Source organism: Falco peregrinus, chromosome 2, assembly GCF_023634155.1.
Source record: "Falco peregrinus isolate bFalPer1 chromosome 2, bFalPer1.pri, whole genome shotgun sequence".
Lineage (NCBI taxonomy): Eukaryota > Metazoa > Chordata > Aves > Falconiformes > Falconidae > Falco > Falco peregrinus.
In genome coordinates, this window is record NC_073722.1 from 45,495,509 (window position 1) to 45,518,477 (window position 22,969).

Below are 22,969 nucleotides of genomic sequence, written 5' to 3' on the forward strand. Positions count from 1 at the left end.
TCAGGGAACAAGGATGGGAGTTTGTGGAGTGCTACACAAAGAGGCAAACATGACCATCTGCAGGTTAGATAAACTAACAACAACAACAACAAAACATGGCTGGCAGATGTTGCGGAAACTAAGCAACACCTGCCTAAGTCATATCAGATACCCAGAAAAAAACCCACATGGGTATGACTGATGCAATCTTCAAGAAAGAAAGGAACAGCCGGAAACAAGACACAGTGATAAAATTGCCTGGGAAAAAGTTATATTAGCATTTATTAAAACTATTGCTTCAAATGTACACTCCTTGACAAAAAAAGACATTTATCAGGTGTTTAATTAACACTTAAATTATTTTTAATTACCTATTAACAGGAGTCATAGTCTAATTGTATTGGAGTGTCATGTAACACATGAGGAAACTTTCTGAAAAATACAAGTAGGATCAAAAGAATAAAGACTCTTTCCTCTTCATCTTTTGCTGTCCTGCTACCATTGCCTGTAATTTTTACTGGGTTTTTTGGTGTGTCTCCATTTAATTGGCAAAATTAGATGTTTGAATATTTAGTGGATAGGATGATACTTTGAAAAATAAGCATCAGGAAAAGGAAACATCAGTAATTTTGAGCAGCTAATTTCTGGTTTAAAAAAAAAAACCAAACACATCTACTCAAAGTCATAAGCAATTTAAATTTAATCTTCAAAGGAATGGAAGAAAGAAGGAACCTTCTTTCTTAAGCACCTGAGCAAGGTCACAAACCACTGCAGAGTTCTGGATCTAGAGTGGTACCAATGGACACGCTTTTACCTGCTGCAAATTCCAGTTAGCATTTCACAGTTAGCAAAGCCTTGGTTTTTAAAGGGATTCCAAGAGTACTACAACAGCCCGCTGTTATTTATATCACAGTAACTCTGAAAGTCTCCCACTGACTGTTTTCTGTCAAAGGAAAATAAAAGGCACAAAGGCAGAGAAGCAACTTTTGTTTCCTAACCTACTATCTGACTTCAGAAGAGCTAAAAGATAAAACAGGTTTCTTGACTCCAAATGGCCTGTCCATCAGATCATGATGACTTTTCTGAGGAGGAGAGATCTCTCTGCAAGATACTTTTCCCCGGCAAAGCCTCCACGCAATTCCTCCTGTTTAAGGAGAGGCACCCTTCAAGTTCAGTACTGACCTCGTGGAACAAGGACACAAGGACGGAGCAGCAGATGCCTTCAGCACTGGAAGGCTGTCTCCTCTTTTATTTTCTTGTTTCCACTTGCATAATCACGCTCCCATCCTGACTGCGCTAAGGGAGGAAACAAAATAAAATCCTTTTTTGCATCTCGGGCTGCACTTCCCTAAGGATGGGAACTGCTGCTATGAAAGCTGAACATGTCTGCTTTAATTAGATGACTAAAATTTTTCAGTATGTTTACCTAGACACTTAATCTTCGTACACTTCGGTTTTCCAGAGCACAGTTTAAAGCAATGTATAAATCTAGGGCTTCCAGAGCATCTTCCCTGACCCCAGGCAGAAATAAGTATATATTACCACCAAGTACTTAGACTTCTAAAGCTTTTAAAGGTTTTGCCAGGTACTCATCTGCACTGTATAAAAGCAAATATCTAGTCTGAAAAGTTTTTTAAGTTCTCTGAAGATTATTCAGGAATTAGTGATGAGGTGTGGTTAAGTACTGGATTCTGATTCAAATATATATGATAATACAAATACAATGATTAACACCCTGTAAACCCAGTGTCAGGCTATATTGTTTACTGTATTTAACACTGTCTTTGACACTAACATTAAATAAAACTCTTCTGACTTCATTATTATAGCAGTCAGAAGTAGTATACTGGATATATCACAGCTGAATGTAGTGGCTGTCACAAGCAAGCAGTGTATTTTACTTCAAAATATCAATGAAAATGTATATACAGATAAAGTATATAATGCTGGAAACCACAAAAATCACAGCTTCTCTTTAAAACATTTGAAACTTACATCAGTGGCCTGAAGATTTCAGCAAAATTTAAAAATCTCATTGAGAGTCTTTCCTCTGTAGGGCTTTGCCCCCACCACCCCCCAGTTTTCTTGTTAAAATAATGCTTTTAATTAGCAGCTACTGTTCAGCATCATTTAGGGCAAAATGGGCTTTTAAGCTCATTTTCTTTTTATACAGTTTGCATTGTTAGTAGTGATACCTCTGGAACATTGTAGTAGCTTAAGTGCATGCAAATTCAAAAGCTGTTTAGGTAGCTCATAATGAAGATTCAAATTGCAAAAGCAGGTTTCTGCAGCAATTCAAAAGAAAGCCAAAACCACCTTGCACCATAAATACTGAATAAACTATTAAGGATAAAAACAAAACCCAAGCATAAGCATGTGCATAAGCATTTCAACTATAACTGTAATGAGATAAAGAATGGTTTTGCATTGGGGTAAACATACCTCAAATACACAGATAACTTTCACTAATGTGCGGGAAGTGACAAATGATCTTGTTGTGACAATTCACAGTAGTATTGTTTTCATTTTATTATTTCAAAGTCAACTTATCTTAGTCCTTAGAATAACCTCCCTGTTCTTTGAAGACAAGTCTTATATAACAGATTCAATATTTTACCTAATTCTTTTTATTTCAAGCTCATACAAATATTTTCAAAGTACTTACAGGCAATACAAAAATAGTGTTAACTTGTTAAAACACCCTTGTACATCACACAAGAACTCACGCATTTTTATTTTAAGATACTTGTATCTTCAGGTAACTTTGTTTACTTCTAGGCTTTTCTGCTGGGGTTATTCATAGAAAACTCTGCTTGCTTAAACAGTTTCATTAGTTACAGTTGAAAGATTTGATGGCTGTTCCTCCAGAAAGGTTTTGGTATCTTTTACTACCTGGTTCCTAATTTATTTTATACTGGATTGCTAGGGAGAAAAGGAGTTTTCTCCAGGTCAAAATCCTTATTTATTTGCTGAAGGCACACTTCAGGTTAGAAAATCACATTTTTGTGAAGGTTAATTGTTACTTTATGAAGGAGCAACATTCACTTACGAAACAACAAATGATAAAATATTAGGAATCTTTTAGCTCCCTCTGCTGCCCTAATCCTTCAATAAGCCTTCTAAAGTCTGTCAAAAAGACACCAAGCAACTAGGCAGCCCATTAATCTCCTTTATAAAAAGACTTGGTATATTTAGCATGTCAAGCATTAAGATCAGCACGCAAAAAGAAAAGTCTATAAAGTACTAGGTGATTTACAATTGTCTGCATGTTTTATTATTTCCTTTCTTCCTTTGAAATCTGCAACAAGTGAGACAACCATGGATATTTTCAAATTTGGATGTCAGTTAACTGATAGCTTATTTTCCAAACAACTGGACATCTGCAATTCCCCTTTACATAAGAAAGAGATAAGTGTACTCACTGCCTGGAAACGTTTATTCCTCCTTTCTTTTATTTACACATCAACTTACATAGTACATACCGAGACAGTAAAAATTTTTTTTTAAATTCAGGGGAAACCCAAACATTGCCAAAGTAGGCCATCTCCCTCATTAATATGCAGAAAACTTGTCTTAACTGCCTAATTTCACAACTGCAATGGGTCAAATCACAGTTTAAGCAAGCCAGATAGACCCCATCAGTGGTCATGAAATAACACTTGGTATTTGTCAGTTTGGTACTTTCCACTTGTTAAGAAGCCAAGCTCTCTATTACATGCACAAGCAGGTGGGGGGAAGAATCAGAAATGTATTTTTTAAACTAAGTCACTCTGCATTTCAAGATTTCTTCATACATTTGGAAAGAAGAAAACCAAATTCAATTCATAGCTGCATTCCTCCTGGAACCATCAGTGTAATACATCAGCTGTGAACTGGGGATTCATCTTATTAAATCACATGCGATGTAGCACCACAAGCAGAAAAAAGAAGTTTTAAAAAAACACAGATGTTTTCTTACAGGCAAAGAAATCCTAGACCATATTATTGAAAAGAAACTATTCTTTTTTCTTTTTTTTTCCTTTTGCATTTTTACTGTCCTTCAAAGAGCATAACACTTGGGTATTTGCCAGTATTCAGACCTTCCCAAAGAAAGGCTGCCCTTCATAAAAGCAAAAGATGAGAGATTTTATCTGAAATTTTAGAAATTCATCCCATTAATATGCACTTTTCCAATTTATGATCTTGACCGACTCTTCTTAGGTAATAAAGCAGCACTGTTAAAATAGCTAAAATACAATTCAAGGTTTTTTCTGAGCACTTTTAAAAAGAAAGAGGCAACCTGTGCATAAATAACAACCTTAAGATGTATACCAGTGCTGCATAAAAAGGAAAAGAAACTTGAAATGATTGTCGAGAAGCTCTAAGGTGTGCCAAGAAGCTTTTTGCTTCCTCAAAACCAGAACTAGAAAAACATAAGATCTGTCTGGAGGCATACAGGGTCTTCAGAGACTTCTTATACTTGCATACACTAGTCTTTGCTATAAATACCACATATGAGGTGCTCTGGAAAGAAATTTCTGCTTTCAAGCAATCATCAAACTGGAAAAGTCACTCTCACAATTTCGTAGTTACATTTCCAGTATTGTGCTGTAGTTTAATCCCTAATACCTGTGTAAACAAGCAAGAAGAACTGTAAGAGGAAACACCCTTTTCCTCCTCCCAGTTTCACCAATGTCCCTAAGCTCTCCCCTTTAAATAGTTTTCTACATCTTGGCAACCCACTAAAAGCAGTGGCTGACTGAGCACTATATATTATACGATGTAATGTATTTAGAGAAAATTCACTGTGTTCATCGAGCCCGATTACAGATGATTCAAACAAAGTAAAATTTTCTTTGGACTGCAGCCACCTTCTGTTGCCTTCCTAGTTCATTTATTAGCTCCCAGCAAATTCGACAGAGGTCAGAAACCCCCAAGGTAACTTCCAAGCTATGGTCAGTAAAACATACACACATCTAATTAAAGATTCCTAGAATATAAGCAAATACACAGCATTGTTTACAGTTTTGTTACAATATAAAGTACAATAATACCTTAATTAGAGATAACAACTTTTCAAAATGCCAAAAACATTTAGAATTTTTCAAATTACCCACAAAATGAACACGTTTTATTTTTGCACTGTGACACTTCCAACTGTTCTGCCAAATGTATACTATTATAATTACGCTTTGCAATCACCAGCATCAGTAGAAAGGGGGACAAAGAACAATATAATCAGTAACTAATTAAAGTTTCACATGCCTTGATACTATTTATCTTCAAGGGGAAAATGCTAAATGTTATTTTATAAATTTGTGAAGTGAATTTAATGTCAGCATCTCAGAGTGCCTAGAATCATGCCTTTATGCCTACGTGTAATTCACAGCTACTGGTGGAAGTTAGAAATCAGCATTTAATATCTGGCTTCTTCAACGGACAGTCTTCAATGGGAAACCTCTGAAATGTGCACGAAAACATAACTGCAAGCTTTAGGATTAGCAGCAAATACTGTTTCATATTATAGAAATCACTGAAGGGAATCATAGGTACCTCAGACAAAATTACTTACTCAGCTACGTTAAAAGACAACTAATTGCTCCCAAAGTAATAGAATCTGGATTTTTTTCTGCATTGAGTATCAACTGAAATTTAGTACTACTACTACCGCACTATTGTTAACTCACAAGGTAATAGTAAATCCAATGATGCCTGTTCAATTTGTTGCTTAATTTGCATGATTAGTTACTATAAGGAAGTGTGCAAACTACCTGAAGCCACAGGAAAGCAGTTCAACTCAAATAATATTGTACATGCAGTTATCTAACTTACAAGGGCATTTGTGGTAATCCATTAAACACAGAAAAAGCTGTGTGCAGCCTGCTCACAGGCTCCCAACACAAGCATCTTGTGAATCAGGCCCATACCACTAATTTTTCAGAAACTGAATTTCAACTCATTATCATCCCCTCCTCAAACAGGAATACAAACAGTAACAAAATGCTGTATGTGACCACCACACCACCAGTGTCTCTTTATGGATATAACAACGTATTAATGTCTGCCCATCACAAGTTTTTATGTTAAACAATTTATGAAAAAACATTTAGTTAGTAATAGTAAATCACTGTATCCTGTTTTTAAGTGGAACATGCAATAAAAGGAAACTTATCTTAAAAATAATTCTTTTGTGAGGGAAAAGGTTAAGAGAAGCTATACACAAACTGATGAACAAAAAAGCTGACTGAGAAGATAAACCACCTTTAATAGCTATACAGCTCAATACACTTCCTGAGCTTTGTAAAACATTACGCATAGTTCAAAAATATGAAATACTTAGGTTGTGTTATGGAAGGCACATATATCACAGAACAACTCTGTACATTTATATTCAAACCTGAACAGGACCATATGTAAGTAAAAGCCTTTTCAAAACAAACCACTCCCCTAATTTTTATCCAGCTTGACACAGTTGCAGCGAGAGTGATTTAAAAATATCAGCCAGAGATGTGTTTACAAACCTCAAAGAACATTTGAGCACACAGACACTCAAAGAGCAGAATACAGCTTGGACACTAAAGAGCCAAATTAGATTTCTGTAACCATAAAATTTCAAGCGTTTTTCCATATCCATTGTTTCACCGCCTCTCCTCTTGATCATCTTCTGTCTGGTCTTCCCACTATATTTTTCCAACATGGCCATTTGTCTAGCATATCGAAAATGGGATTAGGAAGCAGAGGTGACTAAAAAAACTTTTCTCCTACATTATTTTTCAACTGGATCAATTCCCTATACTGCATGGCTGCACAGATTTTACCATATGATGCAGTGAATTGTGCAGGGCTGGGAAAAATAAGCCAGACAAAAGGCGTTGATTAAACAGCATCACCAGATGTGAACACGGAGCCTGGGGGAAGCTATTTTAAACCATCACAGTGGCTAATGGTCTGTCACCTCTCTCCCCGACAACATTCCTTGCCACATCATCACAGACTGTTTTCTTCTTAAGTTGTCCTGTTGATCAATATAACAAACCCCAAAGGAGGCTGCAGTTCCACAAAGTGGGTTGAGCAGATCTAACTGCTGGCTGCCATCAAAAGGGACAGGTTTCTCCGTCCTCCTCACAATTTGCCAATTTGGGTGACTAACACAGGCAAAAAAAAAAAAAAAAAAAAAAGGCAGCTAACATTCTGCATTTTTTATTGAGGCGTCAGATCCAGAGACCCAAAGATGAGGACCTGAGACTGGCAGCACTCCACCAGGAGGGCTCCTAGGACATTTCCATCTGATCTGACTGCAGTGCTGCCCAAAAAGAGGGGCAGCCTTCCCAAATTCCCCATCCTCGGCTGCCAGATCCCCATTTCTCTGAGCTGGAATTAGTCTCCAGTGAGCCAACCAAACTGACCACTTGGCCAACCAGTCTAGGTGGGACACAATATCAGTTTGGACCTGACAATCATGAGCAGGCTTGGCTGGTTTTAGAAGAGACTAACAAGGAGATTAATCATCTAAACCAAATGTGGAACTGCACCCTTTGATGCTTTGAAGAAATGCCTTTCTCTGGCTATGTCAGGGTAAGTGGTCCCAGCACCCCTCGTTGATCCTTTCCAACTGCCTCCCTTTAATGCAACTGCTTTGTCAGCTGAACGGTGACCTGGACTGAGGAATTTACCTAAATGGAAAATATTCCAACAAAATGTTTATTTATAGTATGAGTCATCTTCTTAATCTAGCTCGTTATATGGTTACACTCATATTGGCACAAAGAAAGGGGAAAACACAAGGACAGAAATCAGCTGCCAGGGACTGCTTACACCAACACAGCTGCTAGGAAAAAAAAGTCTCAAGACCAATGCATGGAAGAGCAAATGTTTCAGCTGCAGTTCACTGCTTCAGTATTAGGCATGCTGTAGAGACCATGTGCCCAGGAGTCTGTACACTTTCTCCCAACACATCAAAATGGGTTAGTAAAGAAATTAACTATTCCCTTGCCTTTTAAGGAGAAGCTAACATTCCAATATAAAAATTAATTTAGCCCAAGTAATGCAAGTATACTCTTAAAAATAGAGTTCCCTATTCCCTCAAACTGCTTTCACACCAACCCTAAAAGCAAATCAACAAAGAATACCTGGAACATACAACTTGGTCATTTGTGTCTTAAGGTAAAATGACTAACCAAACTGATTACAGTCCTTTCACTACAATTCAGACTATTTTTACTAATAATCATTAAAGTTTGGGGGTCTTTGGGACTTTTTTTGTGTTTTCTTTTAATTTGATTTTCTACTGCCTTCCTAGGACTAGATACAGGCTGTTAAATCAATCTATATTAAGTAAGCCTGTAGAGAAAGACCCTTGAGAACTATGTGGTCATCTTATCCTTTCACTATTATTATTTTATATAAAACCACAATCTTTCACAGTGTTTGGGTAGAGTGTTATAAAATGCAACGATGAAAGCAAACTTAACTGTAGAACAGTATGGAGTTCACATACTAATTGCTTTTATCTGTCTAGGTCTCTTTTCACCCCAAAAAAGCCTTTGTGCAGAGTTAATATCAACTCAACAGGAACTGCAACTGAACTAAAATACACTGAATGACCAAAAGAGAAGAGTTCCAGTCTTCAGAAATATTAGCAATCCATGAAATTAACAAAGTTAACATTACAAATTGAAATGTCTAACCTTCAAATATGCGATCCAGACGTTGCCGCTTCACTTTGTGTTTGTCCATTAGAGACATAAGAGTGGAAGCTCAAAGAACGTCTCCACACAGCTTGGTGATGGTCTTCTCAAGCCAGCCACAAATCAGAAATGCTTACTGTCTTTTATAAACTTACTTTCACCTGTGAACAGAAAGATAAACTTCTTAAACTTTAAAAATATGGAAAATTTTTTCACCTCTTTCCAGAAAAATGATCTATAAATAATTCAGATAATTAAAGACATGAAGTTCTTAAATCCTATTAGGTAGGTGATATTTCACAACAAACTGCCTTCTAAAAACGTTGAGATGCAAAGCACACAGCACAGCTCAAACAAGCCAGTATAAGAAATGCTCCAGGACAGCTTGTTTTCTTTTGACTTTCAAATACTCTTTTCACCCTTTCACTAAACACATCACCAGCTGAAGAAGGTATCTCAGGCAGGCACAGGTACAGGATTTCCATAGAACAACAGAAATGCGTCCACCCCGAATGAAACTGGAAAGCCACACTTCCGCATCATAACATTCACAGCAAGAGACAAAACCTCTTTTCATTCTTAACTTTTAAGCTTTCTATGATAAATAAACCAGAGTTTGATACCTGAAAGTTGAAGGAAACTTTTCAAGGAGCACAAACCGGAGGAAATGCATCACGGTGACAACACAGAATGCCAACATCTATATCAACCAAATGGCATTTAAAGCAGGTTTATGCATGACTAGGCAAGCTCTTTGGCAGCAAATACCACTAAGCACTTTTCAGATACCATGTAGCTGGGCAAGACAGCGTAAGGGTATTGCAACAAGCAGTCTGCATTTTAAGCCAAACCACTGAGAAGCAGGAAGGGGGGATGGGGAAAGAGAAGAAAAAATCCCCCAACAATAATCTAATCGTAGTGGTAAAAATGCACAAAAGCAAGTGGATGGGCTAAAACTAAGAGTACAGATCGTCTAAAAAAGCAGAATCAGAGCACCGCTGCCTTTAAATATCTCAGTAGACTTTAAGAAAGAAACTCAGAGAATGCTGTATTACAAGCACAGCGCACATGAAAACAAGCCAAATAATCCACTTCCCTGTTCCTTTTTATTCCTGCCCAACAGCTTTCAACATCAGTGGAGAGCATTAAATGTCCTTACAAGTGACTGAACCTGGAAATCTGCTTGTATCTTTTTAGAGGCTAAACTTTTCTACAACCATAAGCAAATTGCATCAACATATTATGAAGATTCATGCACTCCAGGTGAAATGATAAAAATATTTCTAATATTAAGAACTGCATATTTGCATTAAAATAGGTATCTTTACCATCACTACCCTGCTTGGCACATTTGGACTTTTATCAAAGTTCCTTTCTTTGTGTTAATTTTCATTTAAAAATGGAGTGAATGTGCAACACTCATCATGCTTTTAACACTTTATTCAGCCTTATCCTGTGCGTCACTTTCCCTCCATACTTTTTATCCTCAAATTCAAGATTCTTCTCCTGTTTTCCATGTCTGTTCCCAGCTGAATATAACCTCCCATCATGAATGGGAAAAAAAAAATTGATGAAGAATGCAGAAGCCCAGTATTTTCTCTTTAAAAAAAACAAAAAGAATGTTACCATTTTAGAAATTTTCTATTACTTTTTCCAACATTATTTATATAATACAACATTCTTCAGTGTTGAATATGGCTCTAAGATTGCACAAGCATTGCATCAAACCTAATGTGCATTTTAAAACCTTAGAAACCAGCTATATAGCCACCTGCCTTTGCTTAAGCCAACACCCCAAACTTGTGTAGAGGATGAGTCCTAAACCAGTCTTTAATTCCCTTATCACTTCTGGTTTATAATCTACTCCCTTCAGTTATCACATAGAAAGATCTAGAGGATAAGAAAAACTACAGTACAATGAACATTTTAAATACCAGTCATGGTTTAAATTTTTATAGCTTATTTAATTTCCCATCTTGTAGAAACATATATGCCTGCTAGCATCCTTGTGCTGCTTTGTTTATTCATTCAGCAAAAGATTTTTCCAGTGTAGTCATTCTACGTACAAAGCTGGATGACAGCTGTAAAAAACCAAACATCTGTAACTATTGACCTACCACTGAAAGTGTCACCAGATGTTTTCTATCTGTCTACAGTAGCTTCAAAGTGTACCAGATAAATCAAGTAGTTTTCTTTTAAACATTGTCATAAATTTCAAAATAAAACATTTTTGAGCAAAAAAGTAAATTAACATGTTAACACAGTTCTAAATTTAACCCCCATACAGTTTTATTATACTTCATATTCTAACACAAAGAGAAGATGATGATATGGGAAGTATTTCCCAGCAAAACAAAAGCCTTATAATTATGGGAGCATTAGTTACTGCAATTACTAAACCACAACATGAATAATTGTATTTGAGAAATTCACTAAAAATACAAGCACACTGCCTAATGAATTAAAAATCAGAACACAAAATACCAAATGGTATTTAAGATCAGACTTCTGTAGTTCAATACTTATGATAAAGTGAGAATCCAAGTGATTTAAGAATACATACTGCTTATCATGTATGTCAAGTATTAGCTACAAAGCCATCCGAGATACACTCAATGTAAACAACTCTTTTAAGCAGTATAAATTTTAGATGAAAATATACACTGCTGAAAACCATTAGATTTTTTTCCTCAGTTAAGCAGATGATTCCAGTGTTTAAAAATATTTTTAAAGAAACTGCCTCTGTGTATTGCAATCTGAGGCATTTAACTCTTTCTTGAGAAAGGAAGACCTTCACACTTCCTGAGACTTCAAGATAAAAGGAAAAGGGAATCAGGAATCTCCAACATTTTTACAGGAGTGTGAGAAAATCCTACAGGCTAAAACAGGAATGATAAGTAAAATAAATCAACTCTGATTTCAGTTTTCAAAACAGGTAACAATGGTAATGGAGTAAAGGATAAACATCAGCTGCAAGGGAGAAGATTTGAAGGAAGGCCCATTCAAAACCTACAATCTTCTCTCCAGAGAGAGAGAGGAGGAAAAGGAAGCAGACTGAGAAATTAATTCTTTTTAACGAGGCAAACCAGTAGATTATACACATGCTTGTAGGTTGAGACAAACCTTAAATTATTAGGGAAGAACTCCCCTCAAACCCAAAAGGTTGCAACATGCAGTGCAGAACCATTTCCTTTGCATCAGTCTAACAGGAGAAGTTTGTGTGGACCAGATGATGTTTCCACTGAATCTGAACAGGTGGGGAAAGCCCACCAGAAAAACTGTGAAGCGTATCATGCATCACCTCAGATTAGTTAGCCCACTAGCAAAAAGATTCAAACTATAAACTCTGAGCACAGACTTTTACCTATACAGCTAGGAACAGCAAAAGGCTGATTTCTACCTTTGCCTCGCTGTCAGGCAAATAAAATCAAATGACGACCCAAATCAAATGATGAAGCATAAGAAAATCAAAACAGAAATGAAATTCACAGAACAAACTGCTAGATCACTAATACATCGAGAATAAGGTCATGAGGTTTCATGTTACCCTTGGGAATCTCAACCTTCATTTAATTTACTCATTCTAATATATGCTCTTTGGTCTGAAACTATACTGAGTTACTGAAATATTTTTTTTCTTTCTACCATCAACTTTCAAAAAGTATAATATAAAGCTACCATAAGAAAAATTATAAGTTTATATTCCATATTCTATTGCCATCAGGTTTTGAGGACTTCAAAAATTAGATTTCCAAGAAAATCCAGACTAATACTTTGCTTCTCTTTCCCTCCCACCCAAATAGATAAGATTTGTGTTTTCCATGACACCTCACAAGCGTTGAAATGGCCATTCTGCTCAGCCCTGGCAGAAATAAGTAATTATAATGAAAATGTTGTTTTCCTTGTTATAAACATTTTAATTATCCTAAATAATTACATATTTTGCAGTAACTTTGTTTCAGATGGTAAACAGATTATCTAGTCCAATTCCCCTGCCATGGGCAGGGACACCTTCCACTAGCCCAGGTTGCTCCAAGCCCCACCCAGTTGGGCCTTGGACACTGCCAGCGACAAGCCATCCACAGCTTCTCTGGGCAGCCTGTTCCAGTGTCTCACCACCCTCATCATGAAAAATTTCTTTCTTATGTTCAAGTCAACCATACCTAAGATTTCATGGTAAAACAGCCAGAGTCATTGATGAGTTGGATGGGGTGCTCAAGGCAACTGGGGCTGCTCACCAGGCAGAAGGATGCCTTCTGCAATGACTACTGTTGCAACCATATGATCACCAATGTAAATACCTTACCTCACATTTGTTTACCTGAACAGGCGAGAAACAAAAGTTTGGGGTTTTTTTGTCTCTCTTCCCTTCTCCCATTGATGTTTGAATACCTCTTCAGCGAAATGACCACAAGGACTGACAGGATGCATGCCAGTTTCATGGCTGGATGTCAGATATTCCTAGCATCTGAGATATTCTGTGCCACAACTGGTCCCCCAGCTTGTGCAGCTAACAGACCAGCACCAGACTACAATTTTAAACCATACACTCTAGAATAATGGACTTCGCTCTTCCCAAAGCATGACATAGGAAGCTTTTCTGCAAATGTAACTCAATGCACAACCCAGAAATAAGAATTACTCGCTCTACAACAATTATTGATGTTCCCTAAAAGTTAAGTTTCAGACTTTTCCCTTTTTTAGGAAAAGGGCGGGCTACAACCTATACTGAACACAACTTAGACCACAAGAAAGCTATTACTGAGAAATGCAAATTTATGTGAATTTCAAAGTATTTCTGAGGTACAAAACAAAGTATCTTGTGTTTAGCAAAAGAGAGGATAGTATCAAGTTGATAAACAGCAGAAAGCAAAATGACATGTAAAAATGCTAAGTCAGAGAAATCATCTTAGTGTTCAAATAAAAGCAACAATACATTAACATAGCAAAAAGTCAACTTACTGAAGCAATGGCAAAAGACGGGCTCTAATTCCGAGAAAGGGAAAAAGAAACCTGATTATGTAGAAGAAACAGTGTACTTGAAAAAGGTCTACAACTTATACTTGAACATTTCTAATGTCAGCAGCAGCATTGGTTCTGTATAAAATAAAAATTTTGGATCAGAGGACAGGTGGTTCATAATGGAAATTAGGTGATAGTTACATCTCGCTGAAGTTAGTGTACTACACCTAAACATAGAATATAAATTTAAGATTAATATCTGAATATTTTTTTTCTTTTTAAAGTCTGAACGGATTGTTCAACAGTACTTCTCATTAGGACTTTGAAAAATGCCCGATTAAAAATACAGAGGAACCTCAAATAGGAGGATGAGAAAAAGAGAATAAAGACTTTTGTTTGCATGTTTCTTCAAAATGCAGCAATAATAAGTCTGCTACAACAACACCAGAACATTCTATTCTAAAATTTTGCAGGACTGCATTTGTTCTTACATTTTATTTCATGCTGCTCTCCTTTTCTGAAGATACTGTGAATTATACTTAAAACTTCTGCATTATAATACCATCACATCATCTTCACCATACTCAAAATGACTCTTGCAAAGTTTTAAATTACATTTAAAAATAAGTGTGGCCCAAAGAGCAGAACAAAAAGATTAATTGCCAGAAGAAAAAGTATTAGGTCAGTTTTTCTGTGCAGAAGTTGAAGTTATTCCATCTTGTATTACAAAAGCTAATACTGAATTAAAAAGAAAATATATAATTGTATTTGCCTGTCAGACAATTTATCTTGCCATTAAGCGTGGTTAAGCCACTTTGCCTTACCATTAGATGTCAGTACAGTCTAAGAGAAACTGTACAGGGAGCTTCAAGATCAATAAATTAATCACAAAAGTGAAGTAATTACTGAATTAGATGCCAAAAAGAATCTTAAATACTGTTCAAAAAAAGGACTAAACCCCAAGCATTATAATGGCATTACCTAAATCTAAGATGCATCTATCTCAAAAAAGATGGGAGAACTCTAAAAAGAGCTAGGACAGGCAATAAGTACGGTCCAAGGCATAGAACAGCTTGCTGAAAAAGGACAAAAAGAAATGCACTGGTACTCCCCAGCCTGAAGACAACACGACTGTGGGGAATACAACAAATACATATAAAATATGCACCATGTCTCAATTCAACATCTAGGTAGCACACAGTGAAATAGTAACCCAGCATATTAGAAACAATAGAAAGCTTTGTCACAGAGTATGTAATTAAACTGTAAAATCTGGTGTCACAGGTCTTGTGGATGCCAAAACTTTAAGTGGTTCTTAAAAGGAATTAGACAAGTTTATGGAAAACCCATCAGTGGTCACTGACAATAATGGCCACAATGCAAACCCAGGTCAGAAATCCATAAGCTGGTAAATACCAAAGGCAAGAAAAATGTCACGGCATGCTTGCTTTGTTCCCATATACAGCAACCGCTGCACTACTGTTACACTGACCAAATGTCTGTTTACCTCAGCATCCAACAGTTGCAATGAAATGAGATGCCTCATGAAGAGCGGGAGCACAGCAAAGCTGATACTTTCCTTAAGCATCTGCTATTGTCCACTCCTGGAGACAGGACAGGACAGATGCGCCTGAAGTCCCTTCCAACACACAGGCACACCTCACATTCTTAGGAAACTACATCTTAGGATATACTACAACACATACTGACCCAGCCATGCAGGAGGTGAGGTCCACAGCTCTCAGGGATGCACAAAAACCATCCTAACACAAAATAAAACTGAAACGACTTAGTACCATTATGCCTAAAAGATACTGCTGCAATCAGGTTTGACAGTCTCTCCAATATAGATCTTAAGAGACTACTAGAAAATCATCCTAAGTAAAAACTGCTAGTGCCATAGACTTCACCACAGCACACAGTAAGCTCTTCTAGCAACAAGTGTCCTTTATTATGGCTGGTTTTGCTTAATTGTAAGCTTAGCTTAGAATTCCAGTCACCAGATTCTCTTAAAGCTTTGCCTGGCAGATGGAAGAACTTTATGTTCTTTACACAGGTACCTCTTAGGCATCCCCTGATCTACCTGCAGAAGAGACCAAGCTCCTTGACACCCCTAGAACATCATGTTTCTGCTCCTAAATTGTGTCAGACTTGTGCATCCATGAATTCAGCAGCAAGTCACTGAAGTACTGGTCTGCAAGTGCTAGAACAAGACAAAGCCTTGCAGGAGCAGTTATATCAATGTCCAAGGCAGAAGAACCTCTACTGCTCTCTCTCACAGTCCTCAGATACATTCTGGGACTGTACCAAAGATTAAAAGACTTTACACTTGCTTCAGCAGTTTATTCGTCACCACTGCAAAGTCACTTCTTTTTAGGATGGCGTTCTCTGCCCTGTGAGTACAGCCAACAGTCTCTCATTCTGTATTTATGATCTAAAATTTGAACACAGTCTGATAGAGTACAGCTTATCAATGCAAGCTTGATTGCTCTGCAGCATTTCCATCTTTTTTTTTATTCATATCAGCAGTTTTTACTATATTTATCAGTGAAGGGTTTTTTCCCCTGTTGATAAAAATGTTCAAAATAAGGCCGAGAATGCCCCTTATCAGCATGTCATTAGAAACAAAGCATACAGGTTTTTGACCTACTGTTCACTATTTTTTAATATTGTGAAAAAATATTTTGTACTATTCAATGTTTTTAATCAAATTACTTTAGTACCAAGTAAAAGATCTTCCAAAATGTAATGCAGTAATTTGATCATCATAAACACTTATTTTTATGGCACAAGATTATAAAAATGACGTTTTTGACAGGGAACATGGAGAAAACAGTAGAAGTTGCAATAGTAATTCTGTCATTATAAGCTTTTTATGAGATATTTGTCTTTACCATAAGGGGTTTTTTCCCAAGGCTTTTTTTTTCCTTAGTAGCATTCTCTCTCCATTATACATCTGTCCACAAGCCAAAAATTACTCACTACTGAAAATGTATTACTGCAGATGTGTACAACTACAGACAGATGGGAAGCATCTCTGCTAACTCAGATTTCTAGGTCACGAATAAAGCTTTGCTCAGAAGCTCAAACTATGATTAGAAAATTATTAATGGCTACCTACCTGACACACCTCCATTTTAAGTAAAATTAAAAATAAATCCTTTCTGTCAGAAAACACTGGCTCACTGAGCAACATTACAGCTATGCTTCTCAAACAGTATTTCTAAAAACTTCATTTCAGGTATTCAGCACAAGCTTCTTCAGAAAGACTGGCATGGTGACAAGCCTCAGTCTTACCCATGAACAGGTTTAAAGGAAATGAAAATGAAGAGACTGGTGTGGTCTTTCTGAGATTATGAATCTGATTCACTCACATGTTGAATGCCCAGCTTTGCCTCTTCCTCTCAGACGTGAGACACACAACCCAGTGGGTGCGTTCCATATTTGATCCACCATCAGTTTGGTTTGTAAAGCAACACACACATACAGAGTACAGAGATACTGCGGTACCTACTGTTTCACAAAGCACTTTAAAACTCCCAAATGAAAAGCATTTAAAAATTACAAATAAGTGGGTTGTTAGATCAGTGTCGAAGTAATCACTTCCGTATTTTTTGAAGTCTGAAATGAAAGAAAATTAAATTGAACGAAGGTCTATCTCCACTCAACTTTTTCTGAAAAGGCTGAACAGCTGAAAGCCTCCCTCCCTCTTGGAGAGTTAGATATAAGAGACAGTAACTGTGTAAATGAATGAAACCAAATCTGAGGAATTTTGAGAAACAACAGCAGTGAAACTGAACTGCCCCTACAGAAAATAATTCAAAACACAAGGTTTTCATCATTTGAATCAGAAACTCAAGATTAATATTATGTATTTAATATATTAATGCACCTGAGAGAGCATAACAGGATGCAAAATATTAGTCATCACTCATGACAATAGAAAAGGCTAATGCCTCCGTTAATGAATTCTCTAGGTAAGGAAACAATTACTGGTACATTTCATGAATCTCCATTGCTAGCAAGGATTCAAATCAGCAGGGAGAAAAGATTACTTTTAACCTTTTATTGATTTATTGACGCTTTTTTTTTTTCTCTAAGACAGACACAAACCCACATCAAAATGCCAGGCACATGGACTGTGTGTGTACTCCACATGTGAAACTAGCTCGCCTGTCACAGATCTCCTACTGTTGGAAGTATCCCATGGATGTCCAAAAAACTGTGCTCTACAGATTAAAACTACTGATTTAATATATCCTTGTTCAGTGGAAAAGGAAGGGTGCGGAAAAAAGAAAGAAGCTATATGCTGAAAATGAGTAAGAAATCAAGTCTGAAGACATTTAGACTAGAAAGTTAGTAAAGGCTGATTAAGTTTAGAAAATGAACTGTGGGACCTGCATTGGTTTTACCTCTGCCCCAAAAAGCCTAGTATGTTGTATATGAGCACACATGCAACTGTAAGAAAGCATGTTAAGTACTGGGAAAACATTTTTTGAGATTGTATACTTTCCACTTGAACAGTAAACTCAGATATTTAAATGTTATGATTGCACCTCATTTCTTCAAAATCACTTTTATACTTAATTATTTCAGTGAAATAACTTTATTCCTAGGGCAAATAAGATTCTTGGCCACATTTTTAGTTTCCCATATTAGTACCCTGTGGCAGCAATGTACCACCAGCAGTATCAGTAGTAACTTTTTCATGCAAAAAGCTAGTATCTCATATTTTCAAGATGTGCAGTACTACAGCCCTAGGTTGGAAACACCTGACATCCTTCATGTAAGGCATTTTTAAGACAAGTATAAATTCATCTTGTAATACTTCATGTTAATTAGAATACACACTATAGAGCTTAAGAATGGAATTTTAACTGTTTAACCAATTAACTACTGCGGATATTATAATTTTTCCTCAATTACTAGAAGAAGAAAGAAAAAAAGAAAAAAGACACTTGGACTGATTAAACTTCCAGAAATTGTTTCCATTTATGCTCTGGTCAAAGACAGAAAATATCAAGGATAAAGTTTTGCTGCTATAGCTCCTACTCTTCAGATTATGGCAACTCATTCCAGTCAGAATAAAAGATATCTGGTCTGGGTATTCATCTATTGCTTACTTAGGTGTCCTGGTAAAACTACATTTTTTAGTAGCACATAAATTACAAATGTATTTTTAAAAATTTGTACATAGACATATATAAATTACATGTGTTTGGGTGGGGTTTTTTTCAGTGCTGTAAAAATGCTGGACCATTGCTTTCTCCCAGTTTAATGAGAAGACAACTTCCACCACCTAAAAATAGTAAACCAGTAAGTATCAAGTGCATTTACTCCGCATTTCCAGACATAAATGTTAAAAAGATACTTAAAAATAATCAAGTGTAACATAGATCCTGGCAACATGATTTCCCTCCTTACTAAGCAATCAAAACTTGGAAATAAGGTAATATAAAACAAGAGAGCAAACAAGTGACAATTTCCATTAACTTTAGAAGTATTACCCTTTGTGTTTTTATTAAAGCCATCTCTGTCAAGCTTTGCACTTTACCTACAGTACTATAAACTACAGAATGATTTAGGTTGGACAGGATCTTTAAAGACCATCTCATCCAAAACCCCATTGTGGGCAGGGACACCTTCCACCACATCGGATCACTCAAAGCCCCATCCAGCCTGGCCTTGATGCTTCCAATGATGGGGCATCGATGGCTGCAGAACCACACCACAGTGTTAAATTTTACATATCAAAACCAGTTTGCAAGTGCTGTAAACTGAAGCTATAAAGAACACAACTATTAGAATACCTACTTGGCAAACCAGAAAAATACTACTGAACCCTACAAAAAATACCTAAAAGTGTAACTACCAGATTATTTTCCACTGTGGCTCCTTCACCCTTGGTCTCCTGGAAACAGCTATCTAGCCTTCAAGGCATCACTGACTGTCTTCCTGCAATCAACTTTCATACTTGACTAAAGAAATTGTTTAATTGGTAATTCTTTCCCCCTCGCTTTGGTGTCAATCGACATTTCCTGACATGACATTTCATTAAGAAATTGCCAGCCAACTACACTCCCATCTCAATCACAGTAGTACGGAGCATTTTCACACCTTGCTAAATTCTGTAAGCAATCTCCATCACAATTACAGGAATTGCTTATGTAGAAGATTAATGCTGGTGACTAGGATACAGTTAACACATTTAAGTGTGGGGAAACAAAGAACTGAAAGTACAATTAGTCTCTGACTGACAATTGCGTATGATATAATATATTGTAAGCAACACTAGCATATGCTACACATTTTCCAAACTGATTGTTTTGTCTCTATCCAGCATACAAGCTCATCTGCTCTTTCTTTTATTCAGAAGCTGGAAGGCAGAGTCGAAAACTAGAGTCTGCTTCACTATGGAGTTCTGCAAAATTCACTTTTCAGACTTAAATACAGGAGGTATAGTTTTTAAACTGGATTTTGCCCTCTTCTGTTTACACTGTGGTGAGATGTAGTCTCTCTCAAGAGAAAGGACCTTAAAAATCTCAGAATTGTGTTCTTTATCTCTACATTCAAAAGTCACATTCAAGAGCTCTCCAATGTCACAGAGCAGCAGCTTGCTTGGTTTTCAAGATGCACTTCAATGTAAAACTATTCTGAAATTTGCAAGAGGGGACCAACTGGCATTTTTATTTTCATGCACTGAAATCATTAGGTAAGAGTTCGAAATCTTAGAAAGCTTCTTCATGCTCATGTCAGGATGCAATATCCCCTACATTATGTATGCCAAAAACCCTGGCATAATAAGTCCGTCCAAATGCAACAAGCTATTTTGTTTTATTCCAAAAAGGTTTTAGTGCAACTACATTCATCATCGTATCTCAGCATCTTTCTGCAATATAACTAGTGCAACTATAAATTTTCACAGTTTATCTCTCTCATATCTGGGAAGAGATCTGTACATGCAGCCTGCTATATTTAGTTTCCTTATTTGAACATATATGTTGTTTTGTATCTTGTTACAGAAGAAAGATCAAGCAAGAAGTGCACTTGGCAGCAGGTCTGGAAAGTGATAAGACCATAATAGTCTTTAATGGAAATTCATTTCAGTCCTACGCTACACTAGCAAATAAAATTTCCAGCCCATATTAACTTGAAGGTTAACTCTTCTTGATTAATTAGAATGCTCCTGTTACTGAAGAGGGCAGGTTTTATCTAAAAGTTTTAAACTATCTGAAGTGCATAACATTTTACATCTTGAAGATAAGGCCAAAGCTGTGAATATAATATTCTCTCAAAAAACTAAGTAGAGACTTAAAAAAAAAAAAATATGTAAAAAGACTGAAAGCTAGACATGGACAAAGTAGTTTGCATTTCTCAAGAAATGTGTTCCTTAATTCTGGATGAAAGTTGAAGATATGAGACAAGAAAAGCAGCATTGCACATTACATCCAGCACCCAAGCCACAAGTTCACATCCTCAAACCTTTTAACCAGTCATCAGGCAGATGACTACAACTGAAATAAGAATTATTCCTCATAGGACTCCTGGGGGAATAGGTGTGGTGGTGGCACACTGTGTCTGTCACTATATACTGAATATGCTTTATCAAGAAACTCTTGAACCATTTTAGTGTATTGATCTTCTGTCAGACAGAAGCATGACAATCCTCGCCTATGAGACTGCCACACTGTCACCAAGAGTGAGGAATATCTGCCCACCACCCATCAGCAGGTCCCTCAGTAGTGCCCTGTGTGGCTTTCCAAGGCACATTCTGCCATCCTGTTGACTTTTAAAAAGGGTTATACAAAAATTTACATAAATTAGATGAACTTCCTATTGATTTCTGCTTGACTATGAGCTCCTCCAGTAATGTCAAACGTATGATAGTTAGCTGGAATCAGAGTACCTGGGGAAAAAAGCAGAGTTTTGCAGTACTGCATCCAGGCGGAAAAAGAGATTTCTTCCATGAAAGACTCACTGTGCTACTTTTGATTGTCAGCAGTCCAAGTCGTTCATAGCTCTTCCGCAGGCCAACTACGCCAAAAATAGTACTCATAAAGGGTACTCATCAGAAGATCTGCAGGAGTCACACTGTGCAAAAAAACTGTTTTTGGAATCTGCTTTTCATAGCTGGGAAACCCTAGCGTTTCACATTCTCCTTATTTTTGGAGCTCCACAATACTTGCTGTCCTCTCTTCTCCTCACTACAACTTCCTCACCTCCTCCTCCAGATGACTCCTGAACTCTCCATCGACTATCGCTTACTCCTGCTTGCTCCTTTGTGGTTTTCAGGCACACTGCTAGGAAAACAAAGCTCCTAAGCCCAGCAGACTGCCTGGATCATCAACTCAGTTCTCTGTAAGGAGACATAAGAACGGAATGAAACTCTGGTTCCCCTTTTAAATATGGGAACCTGTGTGGAAGTGATTCAGAACTGGTTACCATTTGCCTCTTCTCCCTCACTTTCATAGCATTAGTATCTCCACTAAAACACTCAAAACTGTTTCAAGGCTTAGTATTAGAACCTAAATAGCCAGATGATATTGTCCTGTCTTTAGAAAACAAAGCAGACAAAAAACAAAAGCAGCTTTTCTAAGTAGCAAAATCAAAACAATCTTCAGAAGAGACAATCCCAATCCTCCTTCCAAAAGAAATACTAGGAGATGCTAGTATTACACTTCCATTAAGAAACAAAATAATTTAATTACTATGCAGGCTGGAGAGGAATTGTAATACTCTACAGGAAGTAGGAAAAAAATTACTTTCAAACTCTGAGAATATATTCTACATTGTGTGCTGACCCATTCTATGTGGGAAAGAATATCTGCTATCCCTTTACAGAGATCTCCAGGTTGCCTAACCCCAACTTCCATGAACTGTCACTTGAGCCAAAATAATATGAGCAACTCAAATACACAAGAGGTCAACAGCCACCAGACCAAACGCAAAGAGCATTGTAACAGGAATCCATGGCTGAAAGAAGGTTGTGGCAACCTTACTAAACTGTATCTGAAGTATGGTTAAAACTGCAGTGATGCCAAAAAAATCCTGTAAGAGATCTTATGACTCAAGAAAACAACTTTAAATAGAACAAAACCATCAGAATAGAAGCTTAGTCCTCAAAGCTCTTTGCTGAAATATTCTGGTTTTACCTATTAAAAGCAAGAAGTAGTGAAATAGCTTCAATAAATTCTACAGAGTCAAGAATAGCAATACCACCAAAATTTGAATTTTTTCATCTCTTTTCAAAGACACCCCGTACATTAAGAGCTGTTTCATTATTAAAGCAACAGTAGACAGATTGCCTCACTAACTTTATCATCGTAACGAAGTATACATAACTGTAAGCAACAAACAAAAGT

The 22,969-nt window shown here is 36.8% G+C and overlaps 1 protein-coding gene across 2 annotated transcripts in view; it reads right to left on the reverse strand.

Moving 5' to 3' along the window:
• CTBP1 (C-terminal binding protein 1) overlaps positions 1-22,969 on the reverse strand; it is a 251,623-nt gene that overhangs the window by 185,075 nt on the left and 43,579 nt on the right. The window contains exon 2 of one of the 2 annotated variants that reach the window (XM_005229842.4): positions 8,646-8,806. In XM_005229842.4, coding sequence (XP_005229899.1) covers positions 8,646-8,703 — 58 coding nt within the window. In that variant the 5' untranslated portion in view covers positions 8,704-8,806. Of the gene's footprint in view, positions 1-8,645; positions 8,807-22,969 lie in introns of those variants that run through there. The other variant, XM_055795716.1, reaches the window with a different exon arrangement.